The sequence below is a fragment of the Leopardus geoffroyi genome, chromosome D4, assembly GCF_018350155.1.
Source record: "Leopardus geoffroyi isolate Oge1 chromosome D4, O.geoffroyi_Oge1_pat1.0, whole genome shotgun sequence".
NCBI lineage: Eukaryota > Metazoa > Chordata > Mammalia > Carnivora > Felidae > Leopardus > Leopardus geoffroyi.
In genome coordinates, this window is record NC_059342.1 from 30,563,390 (window position 1) to 30,581,966 (window position 18,577).

At 40.7% G+C, this 18,577-nt stretch overlaps 1 protein-coding gene across 3 annotated transcripts in view; it reads right to left on the minus strand.

Moving 5' to 3' along the window:
• The window catches only part of SLC35D2 (solute carrier family 35 member D2), a 59,618-nt gene extending 43,540 nt beyond the window's left edge, over positions 1-16,078 (minus strand). The window contains exons 1-4 of one of the 3 annotated variants that reach the window (XM_045467850.1): positions 15,855-16,078; positions 8,484-8,517; positions 6,388-6,474; positions 1,335-1,402 (exon numbers count right to left, since the gene is read on the minus strand). In XM_045467850.1, the coding sequence (XP_045323806.1) occupies positions 1,335-1,402; positions 6,388-6,474; positions 8,484-8,517; positions 15,855-16,021 (356 nt within the window). In that variant the 5' untranslated portion in view covers positions 16,022-16,078. Of the gene's footprint in view, positions 1-1,334; positions 1,403-6,387; positions 6,475-8,483; positions 8,518-15,458; positions 15,559-15,854 lie in introns of those variants that run through there. The other 2 variants (XM_045467851.1, XM_045467852.1) reach the window with 2 other exon arrangements.
• Between the last annotated feature and the right edge of the window lie 2,499 nt (positions 16,079-18,577).

Consider the following 18,577-nt stretch of genomic DNA (forward strand, 5'->3'; position numbering starts at 1 on the left):
TTAAGAAGTGGGCTACAGGTACCTGGGTGGCTCAGTCAGTTAACAGTCCAAAGCTATGATCTCACAGTTCATGGGATCAAGCCCCATGTGCTTAGTATTCTCTTTTTCCCTCTCCCTCTGTACCTCCTCTGCTCGTGCTCTCTCTCAAAATAAAGAAAATAAACATTTTTTTAAGAAGTGGGCTAAAACATTATGTGCCCCATGATGCAATAGAAAGAACCCAACATCACCAATAAACTGATCTTGTCTGAAAAACTGAACCTAATATGATCAAAGCAGTAGAACCAGCTACCAGTTTACGGAAAATATGAGGCACAGCAGAACACATTATGACACCACGTGAACAATCTTTCTTCCTCCTTACTCTCATTTTCTGGTTAACTCTCTTCTAGAAACCCCACGGCACTTGAGAAGCCCTTTTCTCCAAATGCATGTAGGGAAGTGTTTAAGAACACTTGTAATAAAGATGTTTCTAACATTGCTACCTTGAGAACAGTGTTGTATCAATGAATGGAAGTTATACTCATTCTTCAATGCATGTAGAGCCTTTCAGAACACCTATAATAAGTCTGCTTCTAAAATCACTTTAAAAAAAAAAAAAAGAGGAGGGGCACCTGGGTGGCTCAGTCGGTTAAGCATTCAACTCCTGATCTCAGCTCAGGTCTTGAGTTCAAGCCCCTCACTGGGCTCTACACTGAGGGTGAAGCCTACTTTTAAAAAAGAAGAGGACGAAGAAGGTGGGGAGGGGAGGAGGGGGAGGGAGAAGGGAGGAGGGGGAGGGGGGAGAAAGAGGGGTGGGGGAACGAAGAGGAAGAAGAAGGAAGCAAAGCCTTCATCTGTGAAGCGGAGACCCCCGGTGCAAGGAGTGAGCAGCTGTCAGTGTTAACCGAAACCATTCCCCACAGCTGCAGGTGAACTCACTCAGAGACAAGCCAATAAGATCCATGGTAACACAGCAATAGCACCTAACTCCGGAAGCTTTAAAACAAATTTGATACAATTAAGGAAAACCGTCCCAATCCCAGAAAGAAACAAAACAACAACAAAAAACCTAAAATGTATAACTAAAACCAGTATTTCACATTTTATTTTCCACAACTACAATCTGTCCTTTCCAAATAAGAGGAAAGATGAGAGGTCTACTTTCTGTTGTCAGTTTTATATGTCCTTCTTCTGGTCTACCTTCCACCTGCCCCCTTTTTACTCTCACTATACAAATAGGGCTTTCCTCAATCTCATGTAATATTTTGAAAAAATCAAACTTGGTCTTTCTATTGTACCATTAGAAACAAACGAGTGAAGAACCTCCCATCAACCATTCCCCTGCACCATACCTTAATTTACTTGTGCTTGATAATCCACTTATGTGGTTTCCAACATAGAGGAGAGGCAGAGGAAACAGCTTCCATGAAAAAAAAAAAAAAAAGAATATTTGATTAGAACTCCAATAATGATTTTCCTTCATATATATAGATGGTGACACTCACTCCCCATCAGTAAGCAAATCATTTCCCTGTAACAACTGTGAATTTTCCACAATCTAAAACACACCACAGGGTGCCTGGGTGGCTTAGTCAGTTAAGCGTCTGCGTTCAGCTCAGGTCATGATCTCACAGTTCGTGAATTCGAGCCCCACGAGCCCCACATCAGGCTCTCTGCTATCTGAGCAGAGCCTGCTTCATACCCTCTGTCCCCGTCTCTTTCTGCCCCTCCCCTGCTTGCTCACACACACACACACACACACACACACACACACACTCTCTCTCTCTCTCTCTCTCTCTCTCAAAAATAAATAAAATTAAAACTTTAAATAAATAAAACACACTACTGGAATGTCACAAGGTTGGTGACCCTTTCAAAAAGTTGTGTCTACCACCCACATTACTTTGGAGTTACTTTATTTGTTTTCAAGGTCTAGAATGATTACATATCTACCAAGGTTAAACAACATACCAGTAGTACTTGAATTAGGTTTACTGAGCTCTGACCTCCTGAATTATTTTGTCAAGACAAATACTGTTCAGAACATACTGAAGAAACATACAAAAGACCTACTCTTCCATAAATGAAAAAAATATATATCCTTTCATAAGGTCACACACTGAGAACTTTTTGACTAATATACAATCCACAGCTATCAAGGGGAGTCCAACATTTTTTTCCCACTAAAAAGACATTAAGTGTGCAATTCAGATAAGACATCCTTTGAAGGATTTTGAAATACTAAGTGTCATTTACCCCCCAAAAATTAGAAAACGTTATTATCAGGAGATTTGCTCAAGAAAGAGGAAAGAAAGAGAGGGCCTCGCATCCAAGACCTTCCCCTTCATTCACAACATTCTGGTTGACAGCCTACAACTGGCTAAACAATAAAACTTCTGGGATATTACAACTTTAGAGGTTCTTAGGTATTGAAAAGAATCAGTTGCCCTCCTTTCCATGTATAATTCAAAATAAAAACAATACTGACTTCTAGTTCCTGGTAACGGTGAGCTAGATTATCTGTGTTAATCTCCCTGCTGAAAACAATTAAAAATGCTAGGTAAAATAACTTAAAACCTTTATAAAAGCATGAAATATGTGGGAGATAGTGAGTCTCCAAGCCAAAAACTAAAGCAAGAACAGAAACCCAGAAACAATGGAAGGCAGAGGGCAGCAGAACTGCATCATCTTCAAGGGTCTGTCAGATTAGAATGCTACCCCCCAACAAGAATGTCTTTTGAAAGCAAAGGAAAAATATGCAGTCTTTTTCAGACAAAAAAAAAAAAAAAAAAAAAAAAAAAACTAAGGGAATTTAAGCAGACTATTAGTAAAGGAAATTCTAAAGGAGGTAATTTAATCAGGAGGAAAGTAGAACGTGTGGGATGCAAAAAGGAGAGAAAAGCAAAGGGAGCAGTAAATACGTGGGTAAATATAAATAAACATTGATGGGTTTTTTTTTAAAGAAAATAAAAATATATTGTGAGATTTACATAAAGTTATTCAAGTACCTGTTGAAAACAGCACATTAAATTGGGAGGAGGGGTAAATGTGTAAAAGTCCTTACACTGTTGAAGGGGAAGATACACTTATTTTTTTTTAAGTTTATTTCTTTCTTGTGAGAGAGAGAGAGAGCATGAGCAAGGGAGGGGCAGAGAGAAAGGGAGAGAGAGAATCCCAAGCAGGCTTCGTGCTGTCAGGAAAGAGCCCAAAGTGGGCTCAATTTCACAAACCATGAGATCATGACCTGAGCTGAAATCAAGATTTGGACGCTTACTGACTGAGCCACCCAGGAGCATGAGGGGGAAGATACACTTATTAATTAACTTTACAACTTGATAAGTTAGGTATGCCTGCTGTAGTTTCCAGGTACACTAAAAGAACTGAAACAGAAGTCCACCTCATATATAGTTGATCCTTGGACAATGAAGCTTGGGGATGCCAACACCCTACACAGTCAAAAATCCATGTATAGCTTTTGATTTCCCCAAAACCTAACTGCTAATAGCCTACTGTTGACTGGCAGTCTTAGTAATAACATAAACAGGCACTCATATTTTGTATGTTACATGTGTTATATACTACATTCTTACATAAAGTAAGCTAGAGAAAAGAAAATGTTAAAATCATAAGAGAAAACACATTTACAACCCTGTAGTGTATTCATCCAAAAAAAAAAAGAAAAGAAAAAGAAATCCACATATGATGAACCTATGCAGTTGAAATCCATGTTGTTTCAGGGTGAGCTGTGATTAAACACTTTACCTGGAAGATTTAACTAAAGTTTTAGGCACCTAACAATATGGCCTCAAAATAAATTAAACAAAACAAAAAACATGACATCAATACCAAGAGAAATAGACAAATCCATAATCAGAGATGATGGCTACAATAATATTTTCTATTTCACATGCTCTTCAAATGTGACTTTAACACTTTCTTCCATCCAGAGGTATGATCTAGGTCCCCTCCCCTTAAAACTGCATGGGATTGTTTCAATTAATAATGTACAGATGAAATGCTGCTATGTGACCTTTGAGGCTAGGTCATAAAAAGCAAGGCAGTTTTGCCCTGCTTGCTGGAACACTCACCCTTGAAGAATTCAGCACCATGTGACCACTTTGACTCCCCTGAGCCTGCCATTTTGTAAGGAAGCCCAAATTAGCCTATAGGAGTGACCACACAGAGAGGCCTAAGATTATAGGAAGAGAGGTTTGTGACCAGCTCCCAGCTGCACTAACCAGCAACCCCATCATTGTTTCCACTCTGCTACTGTCTGTCCGAAAATATATAGAAGCCTTAAGCCAGAACTACCCAGTTGACATTGTCCTGAATTCCTGAACCACAGTTACTGTGAGAAATAACACAATGATTATTGTTTTGAGTCACAAGTTATGCAGCAAATGACAACTGGAATAGGCATATAAGGTATCTACAAAAAGCCTACAACAAACAACACACTAAACGGTGAAATGCCAAAAGCTTCCCCTTGGAGATCAGCCAGTATTACCACTTCTACCAAATTGTACTGAGGGTCCTATACAATACAGTAACAGAAGTAAAAGAATAAAAGTTAGAATGTTGGAAAGAATGAAGCAAAACTGTCATTTGTTATAGATGACCTGATCGTGAATGTAGAAAAATCTAAAGAAAACCACAAATAAATTATGATTAATATTCTATAATTTTGCAAATATAAAAATAATATATAAATGCAATATAAAAACATATCCATCTAATTTTCCAAATTATATATACATATATAAATATAGTCATTTATAATATATAAATGAGTAAACACCAAATATATATAAAAAGTATATTATTAAATATATATAAATAAGTAAAGATTAAATTATTAAATATATATTTATACATAAATATATAAATAAGTAAACATTAAATATATATATACATTTTGAGAGTGAGCAGGGGAGGGTGAGAGGGAGAGAGAGAGAGAGAGAGAGAGAGAGAATATCCCAAGCAGGCTCCATGCCCAACATGGAGCCCCCACATGGGGCTTGATCTCATGAACCATGAGATCACGACCTGAGCCAAAATCAAGAGGTGGATGCTTAACTGACTGAGCCACCCAGGTGCCCCCCAAATAATATATTTTTTAAAGATATATGCAACAGCAAAAACTCAAAAAAAAATGTTCACCACAGTATTCTCTTTACAGAACACTCAAGAGTAGTATGAGTTCAGCAAAACATAATTCAGGGACACATATTAGAATAATTACAAAGAAAGTAAGAAAATTATTATTACGAAAGTCAAAATAGTGGGTAAGGAGGATTCTGTGATCCCATCTCATGATCTAGGTAATGATTACATGCGTTATTATTCATTCAAGTATACGTTCATGTATGATGCCTTTTCCCTACATATAGATCATATTTCACAGTGCTTAAAGTGTTTTAAAACTATAGCATATCATAAACTAAGTGTAAGCAAGGCCAACGATATTCTGATTGTTCCTATGATGATTGGGTTAATAGCCTTCGTTATACTTCAATATTTTGTTTTTCTCTTTTTGTGGATGTCCCTGATGCTTAGTCAGACTGATGATTAATCTAGTGACAGATGCCAGGATCTTTCCAGGGCTTAGAGACATGGTAGTGAACAAGCCAGGAGAGGTTCTCACTCTCAAGGAACTGACAGCCTGATTTAACTTCCCTAAATCCAAAAATGTCATCAAAATACAGTTAATACTACCTGTTGTATAGGACTGCTCTAAGAATTAAATGGTTGACTTAAAGCAACTGTTTATTGAGCCAGCAACTGTTTAAAAAAGGTAGTTCTGTTCCTCATTCCCAGGAAGGTAAGGCAGGTTTTATGTTTCTAGTTCCACCACAGAAAAACCCATGTATTTCTATGTGCATCAAATTATATTCTTCATTCTACTCACAGCTTTTATCAATCCAGGCAAAAAATGAAAACTTAAAATAGGATCAGAAAAGTAGGGCCTATGAGCCAAATCTGGCCCATCTTTTGTCTATGTAAATAAAGTTTCATTAGAAGACGATGACAGCAATTTATTTATCTATCATGGTACAGTGGCAGAGCTGAATAATTGCAACAGAGATGGTCTGGCCCACAAAGCCTAAATATTTACTATCTGCTTTTTTACCAAAAAAGCCTACCAAATCCTAATACTATAGGGCTTTGCCATTTCAGAAGACACATAGTATTATTTAGTGTCAGTTGCTAAGCACACACTTTGACTATTATTACATTATGTTAATGAACAACTGAATGATATAAAATCTCTGTTAAGAAGTTTCTACCCAGTGTAAGCAGGAAGCACAGTGTGTATGGAAACCGACATGCATTCCAAGATCAATTTGTAATTCTATAGTATTTTCATATCTTTCACCATAGTTATTTGTACTCATCATCACATACCTTCACGGGAATTTTCTTGTCAAAATCAGGGAAGTGAATTATTTTATTTAGTTTGGACACATACAGTATCATTATGGTAGCTGCCATCTAAAAAAAAGGGAAGGAGAAACTTCAGCAAAATATCTGGAAAGACTGAGGTACAAAGACACCTTCAGAAGAAAATACATTCATCAAAAAGAATACATTATCCAAAAAAAAATCCATTTTCTAGGTTCCAAAAAATAACTATTTCTTGGAATATCAAAATTGTTTTTCTTGCCAATGTATGAATTCTATCAGAACTATAGGCAAAAAGTGTTAAGATCAAATAGACTCACACACATATATGCATATTATCTCAAGGGGTTCAGAGAAAGAAATGGTGTCCCCAAAACTGGCCAGAGTAACCACAGTTGGTGAGGCCAGTCCTTGATCGTGGACCATACTTCCCATGTACTGAACATATGGACACCTTTCCACATAAAGTGAGTCTAGGGGTACTGCAAGGGGGCAAACTCCACACTAACACTTTTTGTAAAGTCTCATATTCCTATAACACAGAAGACAAATTAAGAGAAAAACAATTTTAAAAGGGATCTAGTTTTCTCTTCAATCTTAGCTGGTACTGCAAAAATGTCTCATTCAAATCCTACTCATCTAGAGTACAAGTATATTAGAAATACTCCAGATTATTATGAAATAAAAAATTTTAATATCATCTTCCTATGCAAATTTTAGAACTTACTCAATTGTTTCCATATTATTATGAAAAAATTTAAGACATCCTTCAACATGATTATCCCTAAACCCTGAGCCTCATGAGTTTACAAATGTAATATTTATGATAGATCGTAACATAAGGCCATCTTGAATTATAATTATAGTTTGTATTTATAACTGACCTTATAATTCTTACAGAAATATACTAACATTTATTTAAAATATTCTGTAACTCAGACTTTTAAACGAGGTCTGCTGCCCTCTTCCCCCACAAATTGTGTATCAGAAAGGCTTTATTTTGAGCACAAGCCAGTGAATTTTTATTTGCCTTGGGGATTACTAAGGGTACATTATCACATATTCACTGATCTTTTAGAGTACTTTTTTCTACATTTTTCACACTGAAACATTAAGATGATGTATTTTTGGCATTAAGGAAATATATTATTATATTTTTTATTCCTAAAATGATATTGCAAAGAGTACCTTATCAGCAAAACATTTAACCAGAATAATGTTTAATCATATAAATGACATCCTTCTCAAGATTCACAATTAAAAATTTAATTAACAGACACAATTTTCACAATTTTATGTTTTTCTCCCTATAAATTAAAGCAAAACCAACCAAACAAAAAAAAAAAAAAAAAAGGTGCCTTTGGTGCCTGTTACCACTTGCCTACTGGAAATCACCAGCATATGATCAAGATAGTAAACAAGCCACAAATAAATATTAATGGGAAATTTCAGAAGCAGCTAAATGGGGTTAGTCTGAAAGCTTATCCAATCTTGTCTTTACACTTGAGAACAAAAATCACAAATTGCAGGAAACAAAATGCAAACATGTTTAGTTAGGCCCACAGAGAGTTTTGTAAAAATCTGAATGTGTTGCTAGCATTTACAAATTTGATGTAAAAATTCAAAATCCCTGCTACTCTTGGAAAACGTCCAGAGGTGTTAAAATAAGGGCATAGTGAACCCAATCTCATCTCCTGAGTCCTTTCCTCTCAGCACAGTGGCTTAAACTGAGTCCCAAATGCACACTTCAACTTTGGCAACTATATCCTTGTCCCACTCCAGCCTCCAATTTATTCATTTGTTCCCCACCAGGCCTTGAGGCTTTCAGTCTTCTGGCCCTTGCTTTAAAGGGTAATTAAATTCAATTAAGAAAGCTGAAACAAGTAATTGCTTTTTCCTACAAATACAACTGTTCCTAAATTATAGAAAGACTTAAAATGTGTGTCAATATTTTATGCTGTTTCACCAAAAGTACCATGATCCTCTGGCCCTCTGTCAGCTGAATAAATTTGTAAACCACAGTCTTAAACAAAAGCACTTAAAATTTCATTGTGTATAATGACAACTAATTAAGTGGTTAATTTTTCATTTTCACTTACCTGTCCAATTCCAAGAAAAATTGGTGATGGGAAACTATAAAAAACACAGAATAACAATTTTAGCAATTGATAAAAAATTTGCAGTCTATAATATGTAATGGCAGGAGTTATTTAAAAATCTTAGACTTTTTTTTCATTCTTAGACCATTAAAACTTAACATAAAATTCATTGACTTTTCATTTGTTCATTTCTTTTCATTTTTAAACTGATTGTTGCTAAACTTGTCAATTTTCTATTGCCCCTTGTCTGTCATCATATTAACAGATAACATGACTATGTATATAGAAAGCCAAAATAATCTGGGGATAAATTATTAGAATAATTTTTAGCAAGGCCACTGGCTACAAGATGAATATATGAAAAAAACATCATTTATATATCTACATGCCAGAAGAAACAAAGTGAAAATTTTAAAGAGATCATTTATAATAGCACTAAAAGCACATCAAATAATACTAACTGTATATTTTATGATATTAGGAATTACCTTTAGTTTTTTAGGTATGAAAGGTATTGGGGTGGTGTTTTTTTTAAATGAAAGAGCCCTTCTTATCATTTAGAAATATATCTTGAAATGCATATAATGATATGTTTTTAATTTGCCTCAAAATAACTCGGCGGGTGGGAGGGCGCCTGGGTGGCTCAGTCGACTGAGTGTCCAACTTCGGCTCAGGTCATGATTTCGTGGCCTGTGAGTTCAAGCCCCACGTCAGGCTCTGTGCTGACAGCTCAGAGCCTGGAGCCTGCTTCGGATTCTGTGTCTCCCTCTTTCTCTGACCCTCCCCCGCTCATGCTCTGTCTCTCTCTCTCTCTCTCTCTCTCTCTCTGTCAAAAATAAATAAACATTAAAAAAAAATTTTTTTTTAAACTCTGGGGGGAAATGGTAGGATTGAGTGCAAGGGGGAATACAAATGTAATGAGTTGTTGACACTGGGTGACAGCTACTGGGTGATTCATTAGACAGATGTATCTCATTTTATCACTCTTCACTTTATTATGCTTTGCAGATACTGCATTTCTTACAAAGTGAGGGTTTGTGGTAACCCTGTCTTGAGCAAGTTTATCGGCACCATTTTTCCAGCAGCATTTGCTCACTTTGTGTCTCTGTGTCACATTTTGATAATGCTGGTGATATTTCACTTTTTCATTATTATTATACTTGTGATGGTGATCTGTGACTAGTGATTATGACTCCCTGAAAACTCAGATGATGGTTAGCATTTTTTTAGCAATAAGGTATTTTTTAAATTAAGGTATGTACATTGTTTTTCAGACATAATGCTATTGCACACTTAACAGACTACAGTATAGTATAAACATAACTTTTATATGCCCTGGAAAACCACAAAATTCAATTGACTCACTTTACTGCAATACTTACTATATTGTGGTGGTCTAGAACCAAACCCACAACATCTCTGAAGTATGCCTATGCTATTTTTTTTTAAATAATATATCCAGGAACAAACCTAACAAAAGATTAATTAAAGATTACAATAAATGCATTCCATTACAACTGGCGAGAGAAAAAATTCTTTAAAGGCCTGGGAAATAAGAGAAGCCATTTTGGATTTCTTTCTAAGTCAGCATAACTACACGTACACTTTGTTGAAACCAAAAGCCTGATTCATGGCCCACCAAGCATACAATGTACCCCTGCTTGGTGAATGAGTAGCCTAAAAGAAGACCATGTTGTCGTTAAGATAGCAATCAATGCTCCTACTCCCTGTTCCTTGACATTAAAACTTGTGATTCTCGCCTATATGCTAATATATAATCTTCTGAGCTTTAATGAGATGTGAAAACTGTAAAAACCCTGTAAAACCTGTTCATTCTCTGGAGCTCTTTCTTCTTTGTAAAGAATATGTTTCCTGGGCAGCTGTCCTAACTTGGGCTCGAATAAAGCTCTTACTTTTAGAGACTCCAGAAGGTTTGTTCATTTTGCATCCACACAATGGAAGAGAACAGAGATGAGGACAGATACACACATACATGACACAGATGACAGTGCACAGCAGTGAGGGAAAGATGGTCTTTCAACAAACGGCATTGGGTAAGTTAGATGATACACTTCACACCACATTTAACAAGGCAGCACATCACCTCACCCTGCTCACTTACCCAAACCTGCACTGGCTCCCAGTCATTCTCTCAGAGACTCTCCCACACACACACCCCTAGCTCAGCCCTCAATCTGCATGTCAGAGGAAAATACACCTATTTCAGATAGGGCAAGAAGAGAGTAAAGAGCTGACTCGCCTTATCAAAGAAAACAGAATGAATGTCTGGACAGTAACACCATGAGAATGAAATCCATTCTAGTGGATGGATACCAGTTGTGCCACCCAGATACCCCCTTCTACGCTGAGGTATTCATTCCCCAGTTGCCCAAGAACATCCTCAGCTGAAGAAAGCTACCTTGCCAATGGCAAACACCCTCCCTGTGAGCACCCTGCATTCCAAGCCCCACCCCAACTCAGAATTCTGCTGAGTCCTCTCAGCTCCAGAGCCCCTGGGATCAGGCTTTTAACATTTATTCGTTTTTGAAAGACAGAATGTGAGCAGGAGAGGGGCAGAGAGATAGAGGGAGACAGAGAATACGAAGCAGGCTCCAGGCTCTGAGCTGTCAGCACAAGGGCCCAAGGCTGGGCTGAAACTCACGAACCACCACGAGATCATGACCTGAGCGGAAGTTGGAAGCTTCAGGGACTGAGCCACCCAGGCGCCCCCCACCCCACAAAAAAATTTTAATTTTTTTTAATGTTTACTTTTGAGACAGACAGTGTTAGTGGGGGAGGAGCAGCCAAAAAAAAATTAATAGATATTGATTCTAGGTAGGGGGAATATAGATAATTATTTTCTTTGTACATTTCTGTATTTAAATAATCCCCAATTTTTTAAATGAATTCTTGCAGGAGTGAACGCGAGGAAGTGAAGACAACAAGTGTGTACACAACTGGAAAGACTCAGACTCTGAAAGGAACAGAGAAACGAGGGTCCACGAGGGATCAAAAATGGGTTGTTGTTGCTTAAGAAACCTGAACACGTTTTCAGGGCTAGAGCTGCTGAGGCAGAATGAGGAGGGGGTAGAAGGAGTGGAGCATTGCACCCACAGAGAGGAGAGGGGGACCTTAGGTGGCTAAAAGGCTCCCTACATATTAGCATAAGGGCACCGTGGGGGCCTCAAATGACACCTTCCACTTTCTCAATAAAGTATCAGCGAAGGGGAGTGGAGGGCGGGGGGGGGGGGGGGGGGGGCAGGGGGGTGGGATTCCAAGACGCAGGAGAAAGCAGAAAAGAGTCAAAGCAAAACCCCAGAAGAAACAAGTGGGCAGGAAGGAGAGCCAGCTGAGCTTTGCAATCACCACTTTAAAGCTCAGAAGTGGTTTCCCTCCCACAACAGTCTGACTTGCTCAGTGAAGGGAGGAGGCATGTGGCAGGCTGTGCCAGACCAGGGCCAGGCCCAGTGGGCCCCAGAAAGGACTCCAAGGTTGGATGTGGACACCAGCAGGAAACAGCACTGGGCGTGAAAAGCTGGTGGGTCACAGCCAAGCATGCACCCCCCGGGGACTGTCTTCAGGAAGCAAGGCCACATCGACTGCCAGGGTTCCCCGCAAGGAGTCCCTGAGTCCCCAAGGTTGACACCAGTCCAGATGGAGATCAGGCCTCTTCCTTGCATAAGTGACAGGAGCTCAGAAGCCACCACAAAAGACCATAAGGAGTGGTAAGTCTGGAGCACACAGAGTCTGGGCAGTGGGGAGCCACGAGGACCCAACCCCACCTCCTGGCCACACCTGGGGTGAAACCAACATCCAGCTGCGTCCAGCGGCCAAGGAAGCCAAGGAAGCGGTGTCTTCAGGAGAGAGCAGGTTTTCACCAAAGAAAGAGAAAATTACAAGTTGTTTTTGTTTTTAGTATGGATTTCCAGTTCCCACTGCCCGAGACTCGATACAATATATTTTATAAAAACCTCTCCAAGGGGCGCCTGGGTGGCGCAGTCGGTTAAGCGTCCGACTTCAGCCAGGTCACGATCTCGCGGTCCGTGAGTTCGAGCCCCGCGTCGGGCTCTGGGCTGATGGCTCGGAGCCTGGAGCCTGTTTCCGACTCTGTGTCTCCCTCTCTCTCTGCCCCTCCCCCATTCATGCTCTGCCTCTCTCTGTCCCAAAAATAAATAAACGTTGAAAAAAAAAAAAATTTAAAAACCTCTCCAAGTAATTCACAGTCCCAGGCAGGTTTGAAAACCACTGTGCTAAATGATCCCAATGTCCTAGGATACATAAAGAACTAGACATACAGGAAATACTCATTGAACTGAATACAACTAAGGTCTATATTTTTATTAAGCACCGTTAGTAAATTCTTGCATGTCCTAGAGAACAGTGTATTTCAGTGGCAACAAAAAAGCAACTCCAGACCACCCCACCACCCTCATGAATCTGATTCCAAAGACCCACTAGTGTAACCAACTAGCCACAGATTCTTAGGTGACCTTGCTTTTCCCTCCCACCCTAACAGATTCTGAGAGTTCATATCCTTCAAAGATTTCTCTGTCCAACTAGATAAATCTAGCATTACAATGAACCAGATAAGTCTAGCGTAAGAAATAAGGAACACCACTCATCAGACCTGAACCCCAACCAGAAACAATCTGTTCAAAATGCAGGAGAAAAAAAATATTCCTTGAGCTAGATTCCCATGACCCTGTGGATTAGGTAATTATCAAAATGCCCTTCTTTCTACTCTACAACACAATATTCTATCTTCAAACATCTAATGTTTGGATCAGATTTTTGTGGTTTATTGTTATAACCAAATCAACCCAACCCTCCTCCCCTCAAAAATGTGCTCCTAAAGCATTTTGAGATGAGAGAATGAATAATGTTATTTGAACAGGGTTCTCCAACTGTATATTACATTACGGAAATGTGAAATGTTTACTTCTAAGGATTGAAAGAGTTTTGTCTTGCAGAGAAAAAAAAAAACCTCCATTTCCTCCTTTAATCATGGAAAGGCTAGAGTGTAAGATATCTCATATAATAATAATCCTTCCTGGTTGGAGACTTCCCCTTCATCTTCAAAGCACTTAACCACTGTTTACTGGTCCCTGCTTCCAACAAGAAGACACCTGTTTTTGGAGCCAGTGACTGCCATGGCCAGAGAGCACACGGCTCATTCAAGTGCAGAAAATAGAGACTGACCTTCAAACTTCATCCAACATAACTGCCAACCACTCCCAAACAAGCCTATTAGTAGCATTCTCTTATTATTTTTGGCCAAAAATGTTTAGTTTTCTTTTTTGTTCATTAGCAGTGTTGGTGTTTCCCATGGACACCAGCAAGCATGCTTGTAACACACTGGGAGAGACTTGTAAAGAACATCAACAGCTGTAAGATCACCAAAAAATATCCCAGATCTCTCTCTTCCCTCCATATCTGTCTGCTGCTGCCCCTCCCTACAGTCCAAGACATCTTTTAGAATTATCTAGAATACTAGATAATTCCCTGTGCTTCCACCCTGGTCCTCAAGATCATGTTACTCCTCTGCTCAACACTGGTTGGTGGCTCCCATCTCCTGAGAGCCTCCATGGCAGCTTCATAGACCCTCCAGGATCTAACAATCCATTACTCTCACCTAGTACCATTTCTACCCAAACACCCTTCTCTTTCATGCTTAGAATGTTCTTTCCTCATTTCCTTCGTGTCACTCATCTCTTGGCTCAACTGTCACCTCCTCAGTGAAGCTTCACTGATGACACTGAGATGGCAAACTCCTTCCCATGCCACACTCCCTAACTCCCTTCCCTGCCTTATTTTTTTCTCCTGACCACACAACTGCATCTGACATAATATAAATTCTATCAGTTTATTTACTGATTCAGTAGAAAGCTCCATGTAAGCTTTAGGAGGATAGATATTTGCTCCATGACATTTAGGGTTCTGATCTGCTTTATTCACTCCTATATCTCAAGTGCCTAGAATAGTGCCTGGCACATAACAGGTGCTTAAGAAATATTATTGAGTGAATGAAGGGTCTGATCCTGCCTTTCCTGCCTCCCTCCCCCCATCATCTCTCCTACCTTCTTCCATTTGCTCATTCAGTTCCTCCAACAGACCAAACTCATGCCCACTTCATCAGACTGCCTGTCTGGAATGCTCTAGCACCAACCGCTCCATCCCAGGCACTCTCATAACATACCTGAAATCACCCTGCTTATTCTTGAACCCACTTCCTTTCTGTCTCTACCAATGGTATGGAATCTCCAGAGCAGTGGCTCTGTGTTGATCACACCTGCTTCTCTGGTGCCTGCAATGGGCTTGGCACACAGTAGGTGCTCACTAAATATCTGTGGGAGGTGTAACCGGCCAAGCTCCTGTGGGTCGTAGCTTTCTCAGGTATAACATAAGAAACCTGAAGATACTCTCTGAGGTCTCTTTAGGCTCTTTATAAAATTCTGATTTTACACTCTTGTAGCACAGACAGTATAGTTTACGAAGAGCAGCTTTACTTAAACGGCAGCTCCTGCGAAGCTTTGGAAGGTAATTAACAGGTAATTAACAGGATTGTAATTATCCGGCTTTTGCATTTGAGAAAACTGCTGACTTTGGGTCTGGCCCAACAGGCACAGCTATTAGATGGTGGAACTGGATCTAAATCCACAGTGCTCTCAGGGCTGCTATAAGGATAGCAGAATTAAACAGGATTTTCTAGTCCTTACAAATAGGCTCAAGGAACCAGGAATCTGGTTTACTGCACACTAATCCAAGAAAGTACGTCATGAGAACTTTTTTTCCGCGTCATGTGAACTCCTAATGGTTTTCCCCAGTCTTCCATGAATACACTGGTAATTTGACAATGAATGATCAAACGATAAACATAAACTTATCCGCTTAGGACTCATCTGATTGTTGAACATCTCCACTTGTGTAAACTGTTCGCCTTTAAAGTTCACATTCAGATCACTTGTTTCAGCGCACCGGGGCACTTGAACGCTTTGGGGTGTAGCTCTACAAGCGCGCTACGCAGTGTCTCTGTCTCGCAGTAGTAGTAAGCGGTGGAGAGGCGTATCCGCGATTACTGAGAGTAAAACGACTTTGTTAGCTTGTGGCTTGGGCTGTGGAAGGTCCCGGCTCGGTAAAAACGCGGTCAGTGTGTCGAGCCCACAGCCACCCACGTTGGCACCGGAGTCGGCAGTGACACCCCACGCGCTCCGTTCCTGCCAGCCTGCGGACCCCGGCGCGGCCAACGTGCTGGGAGCGCAGGGGCAGCCCCGCCGCGCCCCGAACCCCGGGACCTCACGCGGCGCCGCGAACGGACGGTCCCGGGACCCGGCGCCCCGCGGACCCCGCCCGACCCCCTGGCGCTCTCCTCACCGGTAGGTGGTCAGCAGCGCTTTGTTGACCAGCACGATGAGGAAGGAGCAGGCCCCGTAAAAGAGCGCCGACAGCAGTTTGGCCACCCGGGAAGGCCCCCGGGCGGACGCGGCATCCGCGGACGCGGCATCCGCGTCCGCGCCCTCGGCCTGGCGGCCGGCAGTCATGTCCCGCGGCCGCGCGCCGCCCGCCGGCCTCCGCCACTCTCCGGCCCGCTCCGCCCCAGTTCCGTCCCCGCCCGCGGCCGGCCCGCGAGAGGGCGCGGCCGAAACAGGAAGGGCCGCGGCCGCCCAGAGCGCGCCCCGCCGCTGCGGCGTCGAGGGGCCGGAGCCCGCGTCCCGCAGTGCCCGGGTCTGAGCTCGGCAGAAACGGGGTCCCGAGAGGTGAAAAGTCCTCGCTCCTTCCCAGCGGCCCTCCCTGGGAGACGCTTCAGTTTGGTCTGAACGTTTGTTTTGCCTTTTTTTTTCTTTTTTTCCATACATTTTAAACATATAATTAACGTACAACGAAATGCAGGCTTTACGACCCACAGTTCGTTGTTTGGACAAATGCGTACACCCTTGTAACCACCCAATCAACACATTAACATCACCTCAAAAAGTGTCCTTTGTGCCCCCACTGAAACCAACCCCATCTCATTCTGACTTCTATTGCCGAGTTAGAGTTCCCTTTTTCTAGAATTTCATAAATAAATTTCATGTATGTACTCTTTCAAGGCTTTTTTGTACTCTTCTTTATTGCTTTTGCTTCCCACCCTTGTTTCTTTAACTTGCTGAAGAGGACCACGTTTGCCTATTCACCAGTTGATGGGCATGTTGGTTGTTCCCCGTTTAGGGCTATAACCCAAAATGCTTCCATGACCATTCGTGTACAAGTTCTTCTGTGAACCATTTCCATTTCTCTCCGGTAAACACGAAGGAGGAAAGGTTAAGATGGGTGCAAAGTCTCAAGTCTTTTCTTGCCTCTATGTGCTTTATGGCAAGTTGTCTCCTTACACATGGGCCCATTTCTTTTCTAGGCAAAGGGCAACTAGCTCCAGTGTCTGTTGTTCATAGGAATTGAAGAGTCTCCCACAACGGTCTACTTTGACCACACTCTACCTGCTGTAGCATTTTGCAAGTAAGTGTCCCCTATTTTCATTCTATAATGAACTTATAAAAATCTTAAAGTCTAAGGGTGCCTGGGTGGCTGAGTCGGTCAGCCATCTGACTTCGGCTCAGGTCATGATCTTGCAGTTCCTTGAGTTTGAGACCCTCATCTGGTTCTGTGCGGATAGCTCAGCCTGGAGCCTGCTCCGGATTCTGTGTCTCCCTCTCTGCCCCTCCCCTGCTGACACTGTGACTCACTCTCTCTCTCAAAAATAAATAAACATTAAAAAAAAAAATTTAAAAAATCTGAAACTTTGGCTTTTTAGAAAAGCTGACGATTTCAAATGAAAGAAACATTTGAGCGTAACTGTATTCATGCCATGCAATTGTTTGCCATGCAATCTGTAGGCATTGAACAACCAGGAACATTTTCAGCACTGATAAGAACCAAAGTAGAACTCTTAATGAATAACTAGCTCTTAAAAAGCCATAAAGAGTCCACATTACCCAAACTAAGAAAGCAAACACACATTAAGACCATTTTAAAATAGAAAATGAAGTCAGATTCCAGTTGAACCAAAAACTCAGAACTTGAAGTCATTTTGGATTATTTCCTTTTAAAAAGATCAATTTAGTTCCCATGAGTCTCCAAATAGTTTTGACTGCAAAACAGTAAAGTCATTTTTAATATTTAATCATATTTGCACTTAATTATCTTCTACATACATACTTCCAGGACCTTCAGTCACTATTGAAATCTCATCCTGTTTAAATCACAACTCACACCGAAGAGTTGCATGTGAAATTCTCTTGCTCAAAGCCTGGACAGGCTGAACCTTGCCAATTGCAAGTATACGACTAAAGATAAATAATGAAAAAATTAAACCAATTTGCTTGATTCTTTAAACAGTAAACAGGCCCCGGGGTGCCTGGGTGGCTCAGTCAGTTGAGCTTCTGACTTCGGCTCAGGCCATGATCTCACGGTGAGTTCCAGCCCTGCGTCAGGCTCTGTGCTGACAGCTTAGAGCCTGGAGCCTGCTTCAGATTCTGTGTCTCCCTCTCTCTCTGACCCTCCCCCATCCATGCTCTGTCTCTCTCTGTCTCGAAAATAAAATAAAACATTAAAAAAAAATTAAAACAAAACAGAAAACAGGCCCTGAGCGTCTCCTCAGGGAGGTGACCCCAGATTCAACACATCCTGAATATACGATCTTCAGTCTAATGCTCTCCCAGCTGCGCTATTTCGGCTGCTCAACACATCCTGAATATAAATGAAATGAAATCCCAGGTCCTGATCACCCATCAGGCCTAATATAGAGCTGGCAATACTATCTACACCAGTGTATTTTTAACACCGTAATAATGAACCAGATGAGGAAGTTAAATTTACATCTATAATCTAAAAGGCCATAATTTTAAAGTAAAAAAAGCAATCTACACTATGGTGTCTACTATGCTGAAAAGACACCTGAGATGAGCTCATACTGGAATGAAGTAGAAAATGCACCAAATAATAATGATAGGAGAACGCAGGGCCATAGGTGACATTTCTACCTTTTCAATTTTTTATATTATGGTTATTGTTGACAGGAAAACAAATTATAAAGGGTTCAAGAATGAACATGTACTTTAAAC